This window comes from Botrytis sinoallii, assembly GCF_014898435.1.
Source record: "Botrytis sinoallii strain Bc 23 chromosome Unknown BSIN_001, whole genome shotgun sequence".
Classification (NCBI taxonomy): Eukaryota; Fungi; Ascomycota; class Leotiomycetes; order Helotiales; family Sclerotiniaceae; genus Botrytis; species Botrytis sinoallii.
In genome coordinates, this window is record NW_024066028.1 from 2,125,527 (window position 1) to 2,149,254 (window position 23,728).

A 23,728-nucleotide genomic window follows, 5' to 3' on the forward strand; every position below is an offset into this window, starting at 1 on the left:
GAAGGGACCAATATAAGATCCGACCGATATCTCTATCAAACAGAAATAATTATTTTTACATTAATCTACTAATCCGTACCTCGCATCTGCATTGCCGGTACGATGGGCACATCCACATCCAACCCTAGAAAGAATTTGGGTAACAGTAACCTACGTAGGTTTGGTAGGTCTTTGATAATTCGTCTACGGAGCAGTCTGCAACGTAGACAATGGGCATTTTCCTGGCTGTTGGCTAACATTTGGTCATCAATCTTGGAAAAGCTACACAGAGATTGGAAGCTTTCCGACTTCCCCTACTCGAGCAAACCTCGTTTGAGTCGGTTTGACTCTTCTCACTGCTTACGCTTTGATCAACTTAAAGACCCAGACATACTTAGAACATAGTTTTAATGACACCAGAATATGTATGAATATGCATCTTCGATGAGCTATCCACGTGGATGTAACCAATCAACATATCTTATACGTAATTTTTTGAAACGCAAAACCTTTCATTGGATGCATGTGAAGAACTTATGGAGTTTGTAACATCCCATACATCCCATACATCCCATCTATTTCTCAATCTATTTATCTATTTCGACATTTCAACCACTCAACGTACGGCATTTCCTTATCGTCTCTCAAAATCCTATCTCTTGGATCCTTGCTGCTGCAGCCCCCCTTTCGGCTACCCAAGTTATGATGCTATCCTGACTTTGTACATATGCTAAGTTGCTCAGCCACTTAGCCAAGATATAATCAGAGATGTCTTTGCAGAGTATGGTATAGGTATAGCGGCAGTAGGTGCTCCATACGTACATATCTATCCAGATCCAAGCAATGATGTTGATATCTAATGATCTAATCTAAACATGATCTTCTAACCCCACAACACACGACCCCTCTAGTGCATGATTATTGCTAAAAGAAACCTCCCAAACCCTCTGAACCCCGGTAGCTATTGGTCATACATCAGTTAAACTTCCATCCATCTTTTCAGCAGTTCCTGCTCCATGCTAATCCAGCATATGGAATTGCCAATATGTGAGGAGAACTCTCAGGGCCCTTTTCGTGGGTGGTTAAATTGTTATGTAATTCCGAGATTGACGCACATCCGAATTGCACTTTGAAATTGTTTTGTGTCACACAATTCGGGTGGCTTGATTGTGAAGAAAGTGGGATTATGGGGGGTTGTGCGATATCCAGATTTGCAGTCATAACAACATGCGTGATCGGAGTATCTAAGAGAGTCTGGGAAAAAAGCCAAACGCCGAATGATTATTGGGGATAAGGCGGTGAGATTCTACAAAGATTTTGCTCTTTCATTGCTGTTGCATTACTGCATGCTGACGGTACATATCAATCTCTTACCTCATGAATTGAAACCGAATGTCACTGACAGTCGATTTCGGAAATTGCGCGTGGGAGAAAATCGAAGTTTTCGTGGAAAGAGCGGTATGCTATGATAGTGGCATTTTAGGTAAGAGTTAGGCATGCAAAAGGAAAGTTCAGTGGTGTATTACATGAAAGACGTGTAACATCACCAAGCTTTGTCGGCAGCTATGCCGCGTTGCTGGTGGTCATTACCGCTGCCCAACTGTGGATGAATCAGTTTCGAGCAGCTGGCTTATTGTACCGGAAACCTCCGGAACGCTTTCGAGGAGGAACTGTCGACACGAAATTAAAAGGATCTCATTCGTTGCTCCATGCTCTCAGATATCAAGAATATCAAGAAAATTCAACAGCGGGGCGACAAGTATTGTACCCCGCATTCGTGAATCACGCATGAACCACGATAAGCAGTCTCTTATCGTTCCACAAACACAGCATTGGAACTTGACTCGGAGTCTTAAATAAAACGACATCGTGAGCAGTGTAGATCGTTAAGGATCAAGATGAGCAGCAAGAGAATTCCCCCTAGACAAGACATGAGGCGACAATCAAAAGGCAACGACCGAGGGCTACTAAATCTTTCTACTGCCTCTTTTCGACTCTATCATTTATGCACGTCATATTGTACAACACTTGAAGCCAAGACCTATTGATCATATCGTTTTGCACCAAGAAGTTCTCGAAAAGCAGTCTAGTCCTGCAAAACTTCTAGCTCGCATGGCAGTTAGAACATAACGGAACGGTTTGAGGAGTGGGCTTCAAGTAATTTTTCGGCTACTGGGTTGGAATCATTCGATGTCTTCTGCGAAATGATCAATTGTAAAGTAAGTACAAAACCCCCCAAGGGTTGGGTATTCGTACATGTATATCTTGAAGGGATTGCTCGTATCTCGAGGACAGTCTTGGGAACGAGCTCAACTCTCTACCCTCCGAGTATATTGGGAATCCCTCAATATCCTGGCCATTTATTCCATTGTATAAAACACAGTTAAAAGTGAAAGAGTTGTGAAGTAATGGATCATAGAATATTTCAGAGGGGCGCTAGTGGCCGCTCCTGCCCCTTTTCGCCATCCTTCGCTTACTCTTTCATGGATGGGGTCAATTGCATAATGACATCCCTCCAATCTTATCATACCAGTGTCCTTGACTTTGGGTACTCAGATTGATATCTTCCATCTCTTAATGCTTACTGTGGTATTTTGATTCTGTATTTAGAGATGGCAAGTGAATACATCGATCAAATAACGGCAAATTGAGCCCAATTAGGTCTGCATTATCTCACACGACAATTTCGAGTATTTATTCGACGTAGAATGGGTTTCGAGATATCAGAAGCGAGCATCTCAACAGATAATCGAGCAAAGGCAGGGAGAGCTTTAGTACCAAAACAAGATTTCGAAAGTATTACTCAGTTTCGTCAAAAACACTATATATAGGTACCTATGGAAATTAAGGGAATCTGGAAACACAGAGGGTAGAATGGTAATTAGTATTAATTTTTCTTTACAAACTTCCGAAGTGCTTCTACAACAATTTCAGATGAACACCATTTATATACCACACTCAATATCACAGCGATAGATCAAGGGGGAGTGGATCAATACCATCAGAATTTGTTGGTTGTGGATTTTCAACAGAACTCTCAAAAAAAAGTTTTTACGAAAAGTTAAGTTGTGGGAAGCAGTCTAATGAAGGGATTGCGTTTGTCTCAGCTCTGATGTCTTTGAAATGAGGAAATTCAAGCCTGACATTATTGTCATCGCGTTAAAGAAATTCCCATCGTGTCGTTGGAGCAGAGGGCAAAAGACGCGGGGATATGTTCACAGGTAGTTTTCAAAAGGTCCCAAGATTTCGATAGTTGAGATTTATGAAATAGTTTAAACCAACTCTTATTATTCCATAGACCCAGACAATAACTGGTAAGCCACCAATATAACCCATTATTGTACATCTAACTAAAATGAAATTAGTATTACCTCTGGCAATCTCTTATCACTTAATGCCATATGTCATCTAGGACTCAACATTTGCACTTCTCTCTGCAACCGCTCTTGCTTCTGCTTCTAGCACTCTCCTCTCCTCCTCTGCTTTATCATCGTGAGTCTGATGACCGGCAAAAATAGCCAGGAGCCCTAGATCGTAGAATGCTTTAAGGATTCCCGCCGAGACAAATACAACCCAGAAAAGATTTTGTCCAGCCAACACGCCCGTGATGACTGGGCCGAGACTTTGCGCAGATGTCTTAACGACATTCAAAAGTCCCATGACCGCAGTGCGTTCGTGGGAATGTACAACTGCGGCGATAAAGGCAGCACGCGGTACTCCATCCATAGATGATGTAGAGTGCCGGAGTATGAGAAAGGTTATCGCAAAGGGAAGGCTAGAAGGCACGGGGATAAGAGCAAGAAAGATAGTTGAGGGAAGATGAGTAAATGCCATTGTCTGTTAGAGGTACTGTGTTAGAAACAACTGCATCGTGAGAGGAATTGAAAGAGTACCTTGACATTTCCAAAACGCTTTGCTAAAGATGAAGCAACTAGCATTGAGCAAGCTGATATGATACTCGTGGTGAAGAAAAGAGAGCCCAATTTCCCTTCTTCAATGCCAAACTTCTCATGGAAGAAATAAGTCACCCATGAGCTATGTTCCTCTAATTAGCTTAACAGGGCAAGTGTAGAATGGAATCAGGCTCACAGAGGTACAAGACCAGACGCAAAAGAATCAAGCCCCAGCAAGAGGCAAAGATTCAATACAATCACTCTGCTCTCCTTACTTATATCGGGCAACTTTGAGACAAAATAACCCTTTTTCGTAGCAACCACCTCTTCAGCTCCGTCGCCCAACAATGGAGCAATTTCCGGATCCTCGGCCGGTGAGTATTTTTCCTCAATCTCCACCGCTTGACTAAGTCCTACTGAAAGCAGAAATTTAATGAATCCAAAGAGCGCGTAGCTCCAAAATACAGCTCGATATGTAGAGATATCAGTCCAACCACACTCATTGCGCAAGTAATTAATGACCCAGCCAGAAATAACAAATCCAAACGCTTGGCCCGCTGTTCCTATCAACGAATACCACGCATATATATCGCTTCGATTTGATGCCGGGGTAAGTTGTGCAAGAGTGGATTCTTCGATTGCTCTGAAAGGACCTATTTCATTTCCACTTTGAACGTGATATCAGCACCTCTGAACGGCAACAAATTAGGCTGTATCATACCTGGGACTAATAACCCCCAAAATGGCAGCAGCCAGTAGACCCCAATAGTTCTCACAAATCGCAAAAACAATACCGCTCCCATCATTAAACCCTGAGCCCACCGCCAATATAGATTTTCTTCCTAGCGCATCTGCGAATATTGTAAGAACAAAGCTAATCAATGTATCTCCAACCAATGTTAAGGTCATGAAGACCCCTATCTTCGTCTTGGAGATTTGAAGTATAGACAGATATTCAACGAGAATGAGGGTAGCTGTGGCATATGCAAACATTCGAGTGAAGCGTTGAAGGCATAGAAGTTTTGTATCGAGGGGTGATTTGTAGAGAGTGATAAGGCCCACCTCGGCGATGAAATGATGGAAGTATCTCAAAACCATTGTGAATTACCTTACTTGTGCCAGTCGTGAACGAAGGTCTGGAGGTGACCTTGAGCTTTTCAGCTTGAGATTCCGGATCTTCGGACTGTGGAAGAGGCAATGTGAAACTTCGTATATCTAAATTCTGACTGCAGATCGAGGGATACAGGAAGAAGAAGCAACAAGAAATGACAATGGCAATAGAGAATAGAAATGAAGAGAGAATCTTTATGTCTCCAGTACTTAGCTTGAGATACAATAGAATTTCAAACGGAATCTAGTGTAGCTGCCTATTTATACCTATTATGAACGGGATGGGAAGAATTTTCTCTCTCCAATTCGAGACTGAAGCCTGGAGTTAAGAGAGTTGTTAGGGGTCCATCATTGATAGCGATGTCGACATCCTAGTACTATCGTCTGATAAGATTAAGATTGACAACAGCGAGACAACTACAATTCAATTCATCCTCGGCCGGTGAACAATTCTTTCCGGTCAATATACCCATTGAGAGATATGAAAACACCTCATCAATTGAGATTAACTCACAGCATTATGGAAAAAGGCAAGGCAGATTTTCTGATGAGCTACTTGTCGTGTGGGAAAAACAAATCGCGGTTTGTAAATCATGATGGTGAGAGCCTTGCCTCCAAATTTCCAACAAAAAGAATGGCGTAGCTTTGACATGGCCATTTTATTCTACAAGCGTAGATTCGAGGGAGTCCTTGGTCTTGGGCATGTTATCAATTACCTTCCAGTAAGGGGCGATTCTCTTTGTGAGACATAGTCCAATGCGGAAACTACATGCCGAAGATATCTTTGTTGTGAAAATTGATATCTTCATTTGATCTCATGTCAAAACCTACAACATTCTCAAGCTTAGTTATCATCATGGCACCCAAAAAGATACAAATGTTACTCTCGCCAGAGTCAGATTACCCCGGGCAGCAAAAGACAAACCGAAGACATCACCTGAACTTGTTCCAAAGACTACGCCCCAAACAATTAAGAAAGTTCCAGGCCGTTCAAAGAAATCCGTTCCTGAGACGATATCCACCTCAGAAACAAGTTCGGCTCGCAAAGTGAAAGGAAAAGGACGAGCAGTGACTACGGGAGAGCCCTCGATATCTACTCCAAATGATCAAATAATATGTCAAGAAGCATCCTATCCGAATCCATTCTCCACAGAAAGCTCTCGTAAGAACACCGCAGCTTTGCTCTCTCAATGGGATTCCACCAAGTCTCCAGCTTTTTGTTCACCAAATTCGGGAAATAGACTGGTCAATGGAACTCCAAAGTCTAAGTCGCCAAGATCTGCGAGATCCAAGCATGATAGATCATGCTCGATATTGGATAAAGGGCATATTGCAATTCCCCCACCATCTTCGAAAGACAGAGGAGAGCAAACCTCCCAGCTCTTCGATGCCAACAACAACAACGTTTGAATTCCTTGGCGGAGGGAAAGTTCCCCGATCCGACTTACCCACGGGCGAGTATATCCGATGGAACGGAACCTTCTCCGGGGTTCAATGCCGCTATGGGGTTCAGATACTCTCCAGGATTTGGGGGACCGCATGGCTTCAACACGAGTCCAAGAAACCAATCTGTTTTTAATCTGGCGCGAAATAGTTCTATAATACCAGGAACTGGAGTTCTATCATCTTCAGGGACTATCAAAGCAGCAGACCAAACCAACCACGGTGGTGTCGCTGATGCTGGCCGCAGTCTTCGTGCCGATGGAGAGGGACTTAATATTTCATCATCTAAGAAAGTATCTACAGTTCCAGCTGGAGGGTTCCAGCAATATTCCTCAGGGTTTGGCCCGCAATATCCTCAGGCTACCACACAGTATTCCGACTCTGCTTCAACAAACTGGCCCTATTCAATGGATTGGAATCAAAATAGGTTTTCAGGGCAGGTAAACACAGCACCCCAATCATTAGGGTCGTATGGACCGTCGTTCGGACCTGGACACACACGAGACTTCGACTCCGAAAAGCAAGACTGGTATGCTGATTTGATGGCGTCGCAGCAAAACTTTCCTTCAATACCAGACTACCTTTCAAACCCGATGATAGGTTACTATCCAATGCCAGATTTCGAACCTGCTGATGCAAATATTCCACACCAAACGGCTCCCGGGCTGGACCAGGCTGCTCAGGGTGCCACGGCGATTGATGATCCAGAACCCCAGGGTATCAGAGAAAGTAGAATGACACGGGAGAAAACCATGCTTGTGCCAGGTGGAAAGATAGTTAAAACAACGACAACAGTATTCACGCCCACTGACGAAGAGAGAAATAAAAAGGGGAACAATGTTGAACAGAATGTAGAAGACAAAGTCGGTATAGTCGTAGTAGACACAGAGGGCAATGTTGATGTCGAGTCTGGAGATTGGCTAGCGGGGTTCAACAGAATCGAAGGATGGGAGGTCGAAGCTTTACTCGGGCAAAGTAAAAGGTGGCGATCCTATAGGAATCGGAATGGAGTCACGAAGAAAGTCATTACGAAGAAAACTAATCACAAAAAGCCTACAACCTCGAAGAAAGCTGTTGCTTCGTTACAACAACCAGTCTTACCCCAGCTGCATCCAAATTTCCCCAAATTCACACAATTAGCATCTACCAAGTTTGGAACTCTCAATAACTCTATATCTAACCCCATATCACCCTCTATAGACTTCATCCCCTTTGATCACCAGCGCCTTACCAACACAAGGTCCACCCGATCACGAGCCACACGTATATCAAAGCCAAAGCCTCAACCTGTCAAAAAGGCAGCTGCAAAGAAAGCCACCCCAAAAGGTAAATCCAAAACACCAACACCAACACCTAAGCCCAAAGCCACCGCCAGCAGAGTTACCAAGCCAACCTTAACTCCAGCTCGTAGCCTTCGTTCAACTAAATCATCTTCCAAAGCAAAACCCTCTGAGGCTAAATCGGGTCCCAAGCCCATTCCCTCCAAATCCAAATCCTCACCAGTAAAAGAATCCACTAAAGCTAAAGCTGCAGGCAAACAAGCCGCCGCGAAGCAGAAAAAAATGCAAAAAATCATTGACCAGGGGAAGTCTCCCAAATCTGCAGGGGATTCCATCCGCAATGGCGTCAACTTCATGAATGGCTTCACGCGCAACACCACAGAGCTACAGAAGGAAGTCCAACGTGATCAAGCTCTTGCCAGCCAAGCCGCTGAAAATCTAGAGCGATTTCGTGGGAAAGGCGCTGAGCAAGCTTCCCAGCATTTTGAGAAGCTCATAGAGAATGTTGAGAAAGGGCGCAAGGAACTGGAAAGGCGTAATAAGAAGCCTAATTCATGAAGGAATCATTTGGAGATATGGAACATGAGAGATTATACAGGTAGCCATGTGGAACGATCTGTAGAAATCTTTGGCCGTTAGCTAATATGCACGATATTTTATGTTGTGGGCATTTTTTCTTTGTCTCTTTAGAAAAATTTGGCAATGGTTATCGTGCAAGTCCTTTCTTTGATAATAAAGGCTGTGTGTGTGTACAGTTATGTCATGTCAAGCTTTATTTCAACCTTCCTGTCTTTCCTGATCTAAGTACATTTCTCTTGAAGCCGAAAGATTTGCTTTGCTTTTGCACTCTATGTTTTCATGTCCACGTATATAAGATCGATGTTAATTACTTGAATTACTTGAATTAATTAAAGGATGCATTTATGTGTGTATTTATCATGCATCTAACCTCCAAATTTTTCTGCATCAGGGAAGTTGAGCACTCTTCTCCCAAATTCAAGTTTGCTCGACAGATGCTGATTATGTGTAGAGAGTTTAGACATTCCTCCGGCTTTTACAATAGAACAAATACATATTATTGAAGCCAAAATTGGCGTCAAGATTATTACCAGATACGATTGCGAAAACATTAAAAATGGTGAGATAGGATTGAGAGGGTTTTACTGAACCATATTGCACAAAGAGCGGAACTTTTAGATAGAAACGCAAAAAGAGCCTTCGAGACTATGGCTAAAGAAGTAAATCAACAAGCTATGTAAAATGGTGAAAGAAGACTAAACGCCTAGAACATAGAGCCAGAGAAGATCTCATCTAAAGGCTTTTCTCCAAAGTAACCAATTCTCGAAAGCCTTCTTTCCACTTCGTCATCTCATCACTAGTGGGATGTGGTAACGGTGCACGACCATATCCTCCATAGCCAAACCAACTCTCCATACCAGCCTTAGTGCTCACAATACCTCCCTGGATAGCGGCCCAATCACCTTGAGCAACGACTTCCTGAAGTTTTTGGGCTTCCTTGATTTTTCCTTCATGGTATAATTTAGTCATTTCGATGCAAGTTTTCGGAGCAATATTTGCCAATCCCGCGAGGATCCCATGACCGCCCCCAATCAGACTTTGTAGGGTAAAATCGGCACTACCTCCAAGGACCAAGAATGGCGGAGATGCGGGGGAGTGTGGCTTGGAAGTCCTTGTGGCTGCCACGATTCGATTCAATTTGCCAGTATTGCCACAGGTCAGCTTCACACCCACGATGTTGGGATGAGCTGATAATTTGATGATAACATCTGACGAGAGGTCCATGCCGGAGACAGCTCCCGGATAGTTGTAAATTAATAATGGAATAGGAGATTGGTCTGCTACAGTCGTGAAAAACTCGAGTACGGAAGCAGAGGAAGGCAAAAACAGAGGTGCATAATACGAAGGCGGTAGAATAAGTGCGTAATCTCCCCCAGCCGCGAAGGCTTCTCGGCAATATTGCACCGTTTCTCGGACAGATTGTGCGCCACAACCGACTATGATAGGAAGATGTAGAAACCCAGCCGAGGTGAGTGCGGCACGAGTTGTTGCCGTAACAGTCTGACGTTCTGCGTGGGTGAGATTGACAGCTTCACCGTTGGAGCCTTGAGTGGCTAGGCCATTGACTCCAGCTTTCGCGAGACGAATTGCATGACTAGAGATAGTTTTCGTATCGAGTTCTTCCGTGGTCGGGTCGAAGAAGCAAACTGTGGGAACGTAAACGCCAGGAACTAGAGGACGAGCCATGTGATCGTCGGCTTCTGTTGAGTCACTACTGTAAGACGAACTGTATGAGGATTCGTTCACAGAATATATGCTGTTATCTTTGCTCGGGTCTAGCAAGACAGAATTTATTGGAGGGTGGAAAGACATGTTAAAATCTGTTGAGAACTCTCTCACGGGTGAAGGGGCATCGTTACTGTGTGGCGCCATGATGAATATAAGATATCCAGTTATGTGTACCAAGATGTATGCTGGAGAGAAATAACAAGGCTTTGCTAGTTTGGAATGTGAGGCTTTAGCTGGATTCTATTTGAGAAGGTCAGTCTAAGACAACATTGACTTGAAGGAAAGCAAAGTTCTTGAAATGCTGTTATCAAGGACCTTTGTGCGGGTAACAGTTAGATATTAAATATTTTCTCCTCGGTATGCTCCTGGTGGCGTATATGAGCGACTCCTCTCGTCGCATAGTGTGGGGGGTCAATGGTTCTCTAGGAGTTGGACCTCGTGGCATGGCTTGTTTTCCCTGGTCATGTTAGTAAACGGCGAAGAAAAGTAAGACCAGATATAAATGCAAGATGGGAGATTGTGAAGCGTGGGCAGATACTAGCCTTGCATAATAGTAAAGAAAACATCATGAAATCCAAATGTTACTTTCCACATCGACGACAGCAGCAAGGAGTAGCAGGTGACGGCAACTAACGGCAACTAACCCCTCCATTTCCCGACCAATTACACATTCAGCTCAACAAATCTGGGATTCCCGATCTGGAAGTTAGTAATTGATTGACTGCGTCTCGATATTTGATATGCTGCACTCTCCGTTTTTGATCAATGATCATCAACGATGTTGTATTCTGAATTCAATAGAGACGGTAGAGAAGCCTATCCTGGTGCTTTCTGCTTGCCAAGAGATGAAATGTAAGGAAAAGGGAAAGTGCAATCTCTGAACCCCGTATTCCATTATAGGTCGGGCGCCGTTTGCTCCTTCCTAGACAACTTGACCTCACCGCATACATGATACCTCAAGCAAAGTCGCATGTTTGTCCAATAATCTGTTGCCAATTTCAATTTCAATTGCTTATTTGCATCATGACCTTAAGAAACTTCCATCTCTCCGAGTACGATAATGTAAGAGCTTTCTAACGGGGTTGGCTGGGGGGGCAATTCCTGGATCTTGATTGATGGTAAAAAACAAAAGTTGGGAGATGGAGGCTCAGACTCAGAGCAGTCTCACTCAGCACCAACCACACCATATTCTCCAGAGCTGAACTTTTGTACTTTGCCAAAAGCTCACTCATATTGGGCTGAAGAAACCATGCCCATCGACGAGTTTGTCTTTTCTTTCATGTGTATATGAACGTACATAGTCTGGCCTTTTCATCGAATTGTACTTGTCGCTGCAGAGTAAAATGTCTGCTGATACGGTATAATGACCTCAATCCCTGAAAATCGCGGGGTTCATCGACCCTGGTCTTGTAAGATGATTCCCCAGATGGCTTAGCTGATACAAGAATCCAAGATCACGGTGTTGGTAACATGTTCGGACAGCCGTTTCTTGTCGAGATTCAGTGAAAGAGCGTGGGGGTGGAGAATGAAAAGGAATGAATCAACCGCAGTTTGGCCAACGAGAATCTGGGGTTTTCTATGATATCTTGGCACACATGACATCGACTTCCAATTGCCGTATCGAACCACCAGAACCCCGAACCACCTTCTTCTAGGATCACGAGATATCAAAGTCGAAGAGATGTATCATATTCTTGAGAGGTGAAATTACATAATGAGTCTACGAGAACCGGCAACTAGGAACCCAGAGACGACATCCCCAACGTACAATCAGACCACGCTGCCGCCTCCAGGCTTCATTAGTGTCTGCGGTGATACATGATACATAATGCATTCATCATACCAACGATTGAATGGGACCACGATGCAAGATCTTACTTTCGCTTGATCATTCAGCGCGTTATGTTCTTACCAACATGTAAACCTCGGCATTGGAAATGGTCTCACCGACGAAGTTGAGTCGAATCAGACCACCGTTGTGAGGAATACGACGAGAGGTTTTGGAATAGGCAGCTCCCGTGGCATATTTTTAATGCGTTTCCCTTGGATTACCTCTACCTGCCGAATGTGATTCGCCAAGCAACTGGTACGATAAAAAGCCTCTTATCACTGGCTTTTGATATTCGAAGCAGCGCGGATTCAGAACTCTCAGAGCCGGCAATGCAACTATGACAATCCTTGCAGGTTTTCCTAATCTAGAAGCTCAAAATTGTCGTCTTCCATGATAATAATTGTACACCGGCATTATTCGTCTACCAGAATAGTACATGTCCAGCACCCCCTTGGCGCCCGTTTTCAGATGCGTCCGAACACAAAAGAGGTACCATGGCACGTGGACATTAACCTTCAAGTTAGCGCAGTGAACACAGCTTGTAATCAACAAGCTGCTCACACTACAAAGCGAGCAGACTATATGCGCCGTGTTTACAAGTGCATTCAAAAGTTGCCCTACTATCGCGTCTTCCCAATTACACCAGGAAGCGGGCCTAGCACTCTTAAAATTCGGCCATGGCTTCGTCTCATAGAAGGTCTCTGAATTCATGATTTTCCAAAAGCTTCAAGCTTGAGCTTTTGGCAACCAAAGAACGTCATTTTAGGCTGGTACAATTATTGGGACATATTCATGTCGCAATAGGTACCGATACGGGCCTTGCCCAAAGCTTGTCAATAAGGTCCCGTCTTCTTGCGGATACGGGAAGGTCACCTAGTACCCTCTAGGTACCCACCTAGTTCGCATAGAATGAAGTTATGTATGCGCCTAGTCTCACCAAGCATCTAAAACTAGATTCGTGGATCATTACCGGCTCGGTTTATCCGGTGTGACACGCGTACTGGTCGTACCTCTCGGGCTGGATTAATCAGCCATCTGCAACTCATCCCGTTTTTACTGGCGTGGGGAATCACTTCACATACACTACATCGACTTTTGGTGCCCTTGCTTGTAGTGGGGGTCATACGGGGGTGGAAAAGATGGCTGTTTCTTCTGAGTGGCGAAAATAATTTCCTGTCAACTCGAATATCTGAACTCTTTTATCTTTTGCCTACCTTGATACACATGCTACCTTGTACCAATTTACTTCACAGTTGTGTTGAAATGCAATTTTGTCTTACTGAGTAATCAGTCACCTTGATTATACAGTAGGTAGTTACTACTGCTTCATTGCATATTGGAAGTTCAATATAAGCTTTACCCTCGGCAGAGCGTTGAGCATTATCTCTTCTACACCTCATTTCACCAAGCTCCTAGCTACTCTACTATATAAGCCCTCTCAGAAACAATTTCTCCATCGAGAGCGCAAAGGCGGCAAACAGGCTTGTTTGTTCGGGTCAAATGCGCTCTTGTGGTGGAGTGGTAACACGCCTGGTTCGAATCGGAAAAAAACCCCATCGGGGGTTTCTCCTCCCGCCCCTCTCGTGGGGCGGTAAGGTTTTGCCATCCTGGACGTCACTGTTCAATTTCTTCCTTTCGCTTTTGAAAGGGTAGAGTTGGTGGGTAAGATTGGTGTCGTCGGCGAAGCGAGGCGACGTCAACATATATTGTGGGGCAACAAACTGGTGGAAAGAATAGGCGGTCTATTTGCCTACGCGGAGTTGGGATGGGAATACTGGAATAGCGGAGTGAAACAAACACATAATGAATATGATAGTGAATGTGGTGATAAAGACGAATGAAGTGCTGCACGTAATAATCAGGCACAGCTGATATATATACTCATCGGTAGTCCTACTTAAACACCAAAGCTGGAATGGTAACTTGGTCGACAGCATTAATTTAGAGACGGCGATAGCGGACTGCTTCCTTACTTACTTTACATTTTCATTGAAATTTTCTCAGATCGTTCGTTGGTGCTCCCCCATTCCTTCAAACCTTCTGAGCCTATATATACTCTCCCAAAATCCGTCCACTTTCCCCCTTTTTTTTCGAGTCTGCTTCATATTCCTCAGCATATCTTACAATACTACGATCGCAGACATCATGTTGGAGACGGGGAAATTAAAGCCCATCAATTTTCAGATATCAATCTGAATTTGAACACAGGAGGTCTTCCAGCACTACCATGTTCGTTCAAGTTTAGGTATTCACTGCTGCTATTTTCGCGTGGGATTCGGAGAGAAGGACTACAACGCATATGATAGTGGATAAATTTAAGAAAAAGCGCTTTAGTCAAGGTGAGGAGTAGGTCTACGATATGAATAGGTGCTAAATGAAGATGATGAGTGAAAGAAGATGATTTGACGTCGGGAATCAAGTTATGTGTAGGAACGAGTGCAGGTATTCCATGAAATATCATGTAGAGACTGTTGATATATGAAGTATATTAGGATGAATTAGGTAGATGTGGTATTGTATAATCTTACCAGGGAGCAATACGGACTGGAAAGGTTATCTCAATTTGATTTCAGGCGATGGAACGGGTTAGTCATATGGATGGACCTGATAATCAATAGATTCTATCATTAGAACTCTGAATTCATCGTCTCATCATTATTTAAGAGTACCTAGTGTATACACTAATCGAATGACCACAATCCTCAGTGGTCACTCTCAAGCATCCCAAGCCTCCACTTCCTTTTCCCAGTCATCTACTGCAGAATCCTGTTCTTCTTTCTTCTTTTTCGCCGCCATTCTAGTTCCCAAAACGGTGAAGCTGCTTTTTACACCTATCTCTGGCCTCACTGGAGCTTTGCTTCCGCTGGCTCCTTTGGCCACTTGACTCCACCCACCCCCTAAATGATCATCTTCTCTCCTGACGACATTCAAACTCGAATCCACACTACAGAGAACAACTGTCGACGCTAATTGAAGTGCTTTAACCTTTTGAACAAGACTATGCTGCATAGCAGTTAGTGCGGAGTCAACTTTCGTGTACCAAGTCTCGGGAGCTTTTCCACGAAGGACAACTTCACCAGAAGGTAGGAAAGATACGTCGAAATCGAGGCCCGCATTTGCGAATTCAGACGAAAGATCGGTGTGTATCTCATCAATAGTTAATCCAAACCGAGGATTCGATAATAAGAATGCATTGAACGGTTCGGCTGTAGCAACTAATCTCTTTGAAGATGCAGCTTCGACGACTGTCACTGGCTTGACTTTGACACATTGCGCTAGAGTTTTCAATGGCGCAGATACAAAGCGTGGCGTCTTAAAAATCGAAACGTGGCGATGGGGCTCTGGATCTTGACTTTCACTATCGAGGCCATAGTCTTCCGCCAATGAGTGCAGGAATGCTCTCTGATGAGATGGCATGGGCTTGAATCTTAATCTCTTCTCCGATGGATCCGCTGCGAAAACGCGAAATTCGCGCTCGTAGGTTTGACAAAATTTGAGCATGTCTTTGACCATATCCAATGTTTGTTGCGAATATGGAATATGATCATCTGTGTGAGTGCTTGGGTCAATATTCAAAGCTGCGGCAAGCTTTGCATTGCGTTGGAGCTTAAGACATTCGTCATTACAATCTAGTGTCTTTTTCGAATTGCCCTCGCTGGTTTTCGATGCGAGACATTTGACCGCTTGTTTCTGATGTTGACATTGGCAGGTGATGAAGGTTTTGCCTTGGCAAGGTAGTGTTTCCTTACAGGGGTAAGGAGCATGGCAAGCGTCGGTACAGGAGTGATCGCAAACGCTTTTCTGCCTTCCGCACGGTTGATGACATGGCGAAGTCGCGTCTTCGCATTGTCCGGGACGATGGCAGAGACTTTGACAAGAATGTATACCGCACTTTAACTTTTTCCCGCACGGCAAGCCACACCGGACTTCAGTGAACCAACACGGAATGTTTTTCAAAGTCCGTTTGCCACAAATACAAGGCTTCTCTACAAGGAAGGGACACTTTGGACAAGCTTCGCCATCGAGATGGCATTGATGCTTAGTTTGTGGATGACCACAAGTTCTTGCTCTTGTACAATCAAAACGGCACTCAGGTGGTTTCGTCCCGCAAGGCATTGGAGGCTGCAAAACGGTACGGCCACAAGCGCAGCTGATTTCTTCGAAGATAGCCTCACGGCATGATCTACAAGGGCCCTTGTGACAAAGTTCAGCGCAAGCATGTTCACCACATTTGAGTGTGCGTCCACAGACTTTGAGACAGATGTGCTCAGCCTCAATGTTCTCTTCTGTCGGCGGAGCATTCAAAGCACGATGCTTTCGTTTTGCGGCTTGTCGCTCACTTGCTTTCTTTTCGCCAGAACAACATCGCTCGCCGCACTCGTGTCTCCCACAGTTGAGTGTCGCTCGGCATACTCGAGGGCACTGTGGCTTCTCATCCACTCCTTGATGACACATAGTGTTTGATATTGTCCTACCGCAGCGACATGCAATTAACACCGACTGAAAGCAAGGTCGGCACTCGCCTTCATGACAAATACCTTGGCAGGTATGGGCGCACTTCAACGGCAATTCACACTTCTCTTGACAGTGAGGAATATTCTGGGTGCAATCGGTTCGTGGGGTTTCGAGGAGTGTAGAAATTGGCGTTTTCCAAGGACAAGTTGTGACAACGTCGGCGAAATGGACAATGTGCAGGTAATAGGTCTTGAGGGTGACACTTAGCCTCCACAGTAATGATCTGGTTTACCCACAATCAAAGGGTCTACGGCATTCAGAAGCCCACAAGTCAAAAGATCCAATCCATTGTCCTCATGGCCAACATTTCACCCATCCGAGCGTACTGGTTGGTGATTTGACTTTCACGCGTCTTCATCGCGTTCCGAGCAAGGTAGTAGTTTTTTCGACTTTTGCCCAACAATAGCATGTTGATTCTATAATGGAACCTCACAACTTGCCCACAAAGGCCCTCATGACAACTCCGCTCACAATTGTGTTCTCCGCAGGGAAGTACATCATCGCAGACTTGCCCACAAGCCCATCCGCTTTCGTACTTCGTATCTAAACATCTTCTTGAAACCGTCTCTTTGCCACAAAAGCAAGGAAGTGAAGGCCCCATGTGAGTGCAAAGTGGACACGGTCCAGCATGGCACATAAGATCACATGGATGAGGACAGTGTCCGATCCGCTTTTTTGAACAACTCTGCCCACAAGAATGTGGTGGTAGCCCAGCTACTGATCGTGGTTCAATCTCCTTCTCACACCAACAAGTATACGATATTGGCAAGTCTTCTTTGGGCAAGTTACAACCGGGACATCTCCATTGTCTCGGTGGTGGCAATTCTCCATTTTCAACTGCTCGTTGTTGATGTGTAGATACTTCGTTCTTCGACCATTTTTTGACACATGATAAATGGAGAACCGACCAACAACTTTTACAGTTCCATATCTTTGAATTTGGTAGAACTTCGTTGGTACAAATTGCGCATTCATATTGTCCATTTGTGATATCTTCGTGTGTTCGAGTGGCAAGATCTGCAGCTTGCGATTTCGACATTCGACGTGCGCGCGGAGCTCGAGAGGGTCCAGGTCGGGTGGCAATAGGATGTCCAGGTGTAAATGCTGGAGCATCTCCAGCAAGAGAACCAGCGTCAGATGTAGGACTAGTATGCGAGTTTGAGGTAAGTTGCCCTCCAAACACTCTTCCATTGGCCATGGGCTGTCCGCGACCACCCCCTCTTCGACCTCCTCGTCCAAATCCACCTCTCCTACCATTGCCGCCTCCTCGATTGTTTGCGTTCGAATTTCGCGGGTTCGACGGGGCTGGAGAATTCGAATCTGGCAGTGGTGCCACAGAGGCCGGTCTGAGAGCTAAAGGACCATTTGGTACTTGTGCCGTTGAATTTGGAGTAGCATTTGTGTTTGCATCTGCTGGTGCAGGTCCATTGTTCCGATGGCCACCCCGTCTTGTGCGACGAGTTCGTGTTCGAGGAGGACGATTGGAGCCAGGAGCTGGAGACGGTTCTGTAGTGGCCATGATACGTGAATATAACGAGCCTGTGATATAACCCGAAATTCTCGATAGTTTGTGTGTTTAAATGGATTTTTGACCAGTGGCGGGGTCGTTATTTTTTGTTTACTGCGATGCAATGCAGACAAATCTAAGAGAGCTTGCAAAATACGAAACTTTCGTAAATCAACGAGTAATTGCGCCTCAAAATATACGGCGACTTCAGACAAGAAAAGGAATGAAAAGATTAAATGGTAGAAAGTGGATGAAAATACTTTTTGTTTGCAAGATACGGAAGTAGCACTCTGGTATATAGAGGGGAATAAGGCTGATTTTATTGTGGCAATCCATGAGCTCTTTATCGACGCTAAACTTATCAACTAGCGCTCTTCTGGACTCTTCGGATAAATTTGTCAACTCCAAGACTCATATATGAGAGTTGACTCATACTCGCTCATTATCTGGAACATTGTAACATTTGCATTGCATCATTGTATGAGATGACTCTGAAGAATCAAATGTGGAAATGAATTGACTTATGAGCCGAGAAAGGGTATCGCATACTTCCAAGGTTATTATTGTCGCAATCTCTGATGCGAGCGAAATTATATCAAATCTTGGAATCCAACAGCCTCGTGCTAAGGTTACAAGGTTGGTCGAAGTCTCTGTTCTTAACCTGAGGTACCCAGGTATATGCCGACCACACTTCATTGTGGCATTTGTCGGTCATAAAAACATGTACTGCTGCTTCATAGGTTTCCTTGAGCTATATGGCTGAGTAACCTTTAGTCTCTCCACCGACAAACATCTCAGTGAGGACCTAGGAATTTATTCCTTCTCCAGTATTCGAAGGAGGAAGTTATCCACTATGGTGGTGCATAGATAAATACAACATAGACGCCCGAAGAGAAAAATCTCGATATAGCCTCAGTTGTGCAAAGGAATCGCACTCAGCGGTTATCCAACATGTACATATAAGTATGAAACCTACTCAGGTAGTTTCTTCTGTTGCTTTTCATTTCTTACCATATTTTCCCTTCGTAATTCGACACGACGATATATAACCAATAAGCTCAGTTGATTCTACCTTCAACATCTCACCCCTTTCGTTCTCGGCTGAGCTGTTTTCTCGCCACTTCCTTATCAATCACCAATATCCAAACGCAACTCCTCACTCACATTTAAGATTCCAACATTGAGTTGAAATCTTTCAACATGCCTCACTTTACAACTGACACAGATTACAACCTATCTAATCCTAAATCCTCCTCTTCTCTATCGTCATCTCAACCCCTTACAACCTTCTCACTCTTTCCTTTCCTCCCCCCAGAACTTCGTTTCCAAATATACACCCATTGTCTCCCCTCCCCTCGCATTCTCGAATTGGAATTTTCTCCCCCCTCTCAAACGTTCATTCCTATCTACTTTTCCTATTCTAGCATTCCCGTTCTTCTCCATCTCATCTCCGAATCACGTTCTTTCGCTCTCCACTACTACCAATACATCCCTTCTTTGAATCTCTGGTTTAGTCCCTTTAGGGATAGTTTATATTTTCGGATAGATGCTAGCCAAATTTACAGTCCTTACTATTCGGCCTGGGTTGAGAAACTAGGGAATTTGTTAAGGCTGGGGGAGGATTATGATGGATGTGGATACGGGCTGCAGCGACTAAGATATTTAATCATTGGAGACGAAGCTTATTCTCACCTGACCATCTCATCTACTGTTCTCGCTTCGCTTCGTGATTTGATGGAGATAGGGGTAGTTACGAAAGAAGAAAGACTACCTCTCTGGCCGGAAAATGAAGCCATTTTATTTTCAGATAGGAAGACGAGACCGAAGAGGGGAAGATACGATAAAATCGAGGGCCCATCCATCAATTATTCTCATGTCCGTCGGCGCTTCAAAGGTGTGCTATTGGGTAGTTCAGACGGATCGTTTGTAAGGGAGGAGAAAAGGGACCCTTTTGCGGTTGGCTGGTGAAAGATTTGATCTTGATGTGCAAACCCTTCGTCGGGGATTGGTTGTATTTCTTTTATCTAGTCATCTAAATTCTTTTAAAGTTTCACGCGATATGCATTATCCGCTGCGAATTTTGATTTAAGATTGTACTAGATTTCCAAGCTACAACTCCAGGCTCGATTCGATCCAAATGGGTATTTTCTCGTCCTCCAATCTCCCACCAATATCCGAAATCTCAATCTGTTATCATGATACATTCCTTTTTTCATCTCTCGTTTATTTTCATCCGGCTCTCGTGTTTGCAATATCAAGAATCAAGATATCTGTTGCTCCAACGGCCGTCAAATCATCCATGACCACAGCGATCTTCTTCTTTTCGACCATTGAACTAACAGCTACCCAGCCTTCCTCCTCCAAGGCGTTGATCGTGGGTGCTCGCTTTCCAGGGGTAATTTTGACTGCATCTGGGAGGGCGTTTCGTTGAACGTTGTACTGGCACAAGACGTATTTTTGCGCAGTGATGACACCTCGAATACGGGAAGCAATAAGATCTACCAATGCTGGATTCGAGGGTCTTTTGGATTTCACGAGAATTGCTGTACTCGAGACGACGGTATCAATAGCCTTTAATCCTGCTGCCTTCATGGTTTCACCAGATTCTAATAACATATTAACACGTAACTTCTTGAGTTTGATATGTCGTTCTTTCACTTACCAACAAGATCCACGATTCCATCAGCGACACCAAGAGCACATGCAGCCTCAACACTGCCGCTGAGCTCGATGATCTTGGTCTTCAACTTGCGCCCGGACACGGCACCACCGTCTGCCTCAGCTTCCAACGCTCGGAAGAATTCCTCAGATAGACTGACGAAACTGGTACCAATATTCTTTCCAATGAGATCTGATGGCTTCGCATATGGTCCCTTCTCTGGCACTTGTACTTGCAACTTACAAGCACCAAATCCCAAATCCATTATCTCTACACATCCTTCTTCCTTGCCCGCTTCGACAGGGGTTGATGTTCCTGATTCTGACTTAACTCTCCTCTCGGTTTCGACTCCTGTGGCATGTTCTGCAACTGTGTCCCGTCCAGTAATACCAATATCTACTCGACCTTCACCAACGAACGTAGGAATGTCGGCAGCGGGAAGGAAAACGAGCGCAATTGGTAAGTTTTTGACCAATGCGATGTCAAGTCTTGATTCTCTTCGAAACTGAATATCGGCGCCTTCGAGCAAATTGAGTGCTGCTTGTAATAGTCTTCCCTCTAACAATTCAATCAGCCATCAATCTCGAAAACAGGATTCGGCTTCAGTGGTGTCATGACTCACTTTTTGGTACTGCGAATAGCAATCTACCTTCTAAGCTTTTGTGATCGTTAGTGAAAGGCTCATACTCTTTAGAATCCTCGTCTGCAATGTATAACATCTTGAGAACTTTCATTGTAGCTTCTTTGAACGGTAGGAGTTGCCAGGTTCTATGTGCCCAAAAATGCGAATCCAACAGCTCCAAACCGTTTAAATAGGCTTCAATGGCAAGCCCAAGAGCCAACAAGGTAAAAGAGGAAAATTCTTACTGATTCACTAAATCCATTTTGTTGAGGGTGACGAGAGCAAGTTGTTTGTTTCTGTACAATGTGAAGATATAATCACTCCGATTGCGGGGTATTCACTTGAATCACAAGCAGAAGCAGAGAATGTTGTGTTCGTAAATGATAAGAAATGTATGGCTTGGGTAATTTGAAATATATTTGAAGCAAAGAGAATCACGACTATTGGATAATATGGGAAAGGGACAAGACTTCACTTTTAATATGACTCGGAGATGTTTGGCGCAAACTCCATTATTAAAAAAAAGTCACCTACTCTATCTAGTACTCAACTTCATCATTCTGCCCCACGTGTAACACCTGGTACTTTCGGTGGTCGGCGTCTTCTCAAAAGCCACTAGTCCCAATTCATGTTAGTGCAAAATGCTTCCATTTCAACGCTAAGAATATTAACGAGAATCTCTTGCCCTAAGATTCTGCGAACAGGCAAAAAATTATCACCAAATTCACGTCGACCAGTAAGCCCCGATTCAATTTATCAACCACAATCCCAAAATCCAAGCCGCATTAATCCTGTGAGTGACTCAGGAGCTCATCTACGGTTTCCAAGATTCTAACAAAACTCAGATCGCAAAAATGGAGGCAATCAAAGGTCCCGTCAAGCTCGTTAAGGTCACCCGTGTTTTGGGCAGAACCGGTATGGTCGAAATCTGGAGAATCTATATCTACGGATTTGAAAGGAGGTAATTCTGACAAAAATTAGGTTCCCGTGGAGGTGTTACTCAAGTCAGAGTTGAGTTCATGGACGATACCACCCGTTCCATCATCCGTAACGTCAAGGGCCCAGGTACGATTTCACGATTATTTTTATTCCCCCCCAGAATTACATTTCGGCAGCAGATATTCAAGAAGGAAATGTTGGGAAGCTAGGGAAGGTGTAGGCTAACACATAGAAACAGTCCGTGAAGACGACATCCTCTGCTTACTCGAATCTGAGCGTGAGGCTAGAAGATTGAGATAAATTGTTGGTCATAGTTGTCGAATGATGGGAGCATTGGGAATTTCTTCATGCATTCAGGTGCAGACTTTTGCTACGGCTATGGGCTGGATGTACGTTTGATGAATATGGATGGATCAGTTCAAGGAAATACTTTCACCACAAAATAACACGATCGATGAATTCCCGGTACCTTATTTCTACGACAATGTGCAAATCTTGAGACGTGAGAGAATTATTCTTGTGGCCTCGGGGTGATTTGGAGGGTTTGGATCACGGATTGCCGCAATTTCACACTGTTTTTCGAGGGACCGGAATACAATCATGAACGTGGAGAGTCTAGATTCATGGGGAAGATGCAAGTGCGAGTTTTTGCATTGCTATTCACTTCTTGTTCAGCGTGCACCCCGCATTGAAGTATGGAATCCGAATACTATGATTCCAAATTTAGGTCTGGGGAATTTAAGCAAGTCCCCTCCAATCCACTCATCTTCCATATTTACCCATTCACTTCACCCAGTGCACCTTGAAGTCTTCCTTTGACCCGATTCAATATTCCAGAAAGCGGTAACAGCTTTTTTTTCCCATACAAGAATACATATTATTTTCTCTGCCATTGCCAAATCCCATATCAAAATTCAATCTACCTATGAGCAATTCCACCTGAAAGTTCATGGCTATTTGCATATTCTGATTTCCGCGATCAAACTATCCGTGCGACCTTTTGTTTGAGGTGATTCTGATGTTTGAATCCATTTAATTGATTCAACCACTTGGACAATTCACTATTGATCAATCAACGAGGCCAAAGTCATAATATTCTACTTGACTCATAACACAACAACTTTCCATTCGTAGGTATCCACATATTCCTCAATTCAGCCACCGTGGTCCCCTCTTCAAAGGATATACAAACCAAGCAACAACCTCAACTCAACCTCATATCTAGATTCAAACGGAGACGAATTGCAACAAATCCACAACAAAGTCTTCCCACCCTTTCCCTCACGCTATTGCACTTTTCCAATCGTCTTCTCAAGAATTTGATGGATCTCAACAATCTCGACCAGACTCTCCACCTCTAACCCTATCATCTCCAAACACAAACCACGCAATGGAAAACCCAATACAACATTACTATTCCTCTCTTCTATACTCTCCTCAACTGGGTTCTTCGCCTCAATCAGTTGTGTACGCCCCGCTCCCATCACAACTACAAGTGCAATCACAGGAGACGCAGACACAAGCACAACAATATCTCGCTCCACCCACAACATCTTCCTACTCACGCCAAAAACAACAAGCACACGAATACCAGTTCACACACTCAACCGCACTCTCAACCAGAATTCCATCATCACCTTCTG

The 23,728-nt window shown here is 44.2% G+C and overlaps 7 protein-coding genes across 7 annotated transcripts; 2 read left to right on the forward strand and 5 right to left on the reverse strand.

Annotated features, from left to right (window-relative positions):
* Positions 1-3,387: 3,387 nt before the first annotated feature.
* Positions 3,388-4,970, reverse strand: EAF02_000458 (uncharacterized protein; the record flags this gene model as incomplete). The annotated part of the gene is made up of 4 exons (XM_038896506.1): positions 3,388-3,816; positions 3,873-4,014; positions 4,069-4,539; positions 4,594-4,970. 4 exons carry the CDS (start codon positions 4,968-4,970, stop codon positions 3,388-3,390), a joined length of 1,419 nt encoding a protein of 472 aa, XP_038763365.1.
* Positions 4,971-5,578: 608 nt separating this feature from the next.
* On the forward strand, positions 5,579-8,263 carry EAF02_000459 (uncharacterized protein; the record flags this gene model as incomplete). The annotated part of the gene is made up of 3 exons (XM_038896507.1): positions 5,579-5,704; positions 5,826-6,386; positions 6,407-8,263. The coding sequence occupies 3 exons, from the start codon at positions 5,579-5,581 to the stop codon at positions 8,261-8,263; spliced, it is 2,544 nt and encodes an 847-aa protein (XP_038763366.1).
* A 753-nt stretch (positions 8,264-9,016) lies between these two features.
* Positions 9,017-10,156, reverse strand: EAF02_000460 (uncharacterized protein; the record flags this gene model as incomplete). The annotated part of the gene is made up of 1 exon (XM_038896508.1): positions 9,017-10,156. One exon carries the CDS (start codon positions 10,154-10,156, stop codon positions 9,017-9,019), a length of 1,140 nt encoding a protein of 379 aa, XP_038763367.1.
* Positions 10,157-14,558: 4,402 nt separating this feature from the next.
* On the reverse strand, positions 14,559-16,614 carry EAF02_000461 (uncharacterized protein; the record flags this gene model as incomplete). The annotated part of the gene is made up of 2 exons (XM_038896509.1): positions 14,559-16,581; positions 16,610-16,614. The coding sequence occupies 2 exons, from the start codon at positions 16,612-16,614 to the stop codon at positions 14,559-14,561; spliced, it is 2,028 nt and encodes a 675-aa protein (XP_038763368.1).
* Positions 16,615-16,629: 15 nt separating this feature from the next.
* Positions 16,630-17,877, reverse strand: EAF02_000462 (uncharacterized protein; the record flags this gene model as incomplete). Its single annotated transcript, XM_038896510.1, has 1 exon — positions 16,630-17,877. The coding sequence occupies one exon, from the start codon at positions 17,875-17,877 to the stop codon at positions 16,630-16,632; it is 1,248 nt and encodes a 415-aa protein (XP_038763369.1).
* Positions 17,878-20,094: 2,217 nt separating this feature from the next.
* Positions 20,095-21,408, reverse strand: EAF02_000463 (uncharacterized protein; the record flags this gene model as incomplete). Its single annotated transcript, XM_038896511.1, has 4 exons — positions 20,095-20,471; positions 20,528-21,082; positions 21,147-21,181; positions 21,392-21,408. 4 exons carry the CDS (start codon positions 21,406-21,408, stop codon positions 20,095-20,097), a joined length of 984 nt encoding a protein of 327 aa, XP_038763370.1.
* Positions 21,409-21,991: 583 nt separating this feature from the next.
* On the forward strand, positions 21,992-23,024 carry EAF02_000464 (uncharacterized protein). Its single transcript, XM_038896512.1, has 3 exons — positions 21,992-22,061; positions 22,128-22,211; positions 22,324-23,024. Exon 3 carries the CDS (start codon positions 22,686-22,688, stop codon positions 22,902-22,904), a length of 219 nt encoding a protein of 72 aa, XP_038763371.1. The 5' UTR covers positions 21,992-22,061; positions 22,128-22,211; positions 22,324-22,685; the 3' UTR covers positions 22,905-23,024.
* Positions 23,025-23,728: the final 704 nt, after the last annotated feature.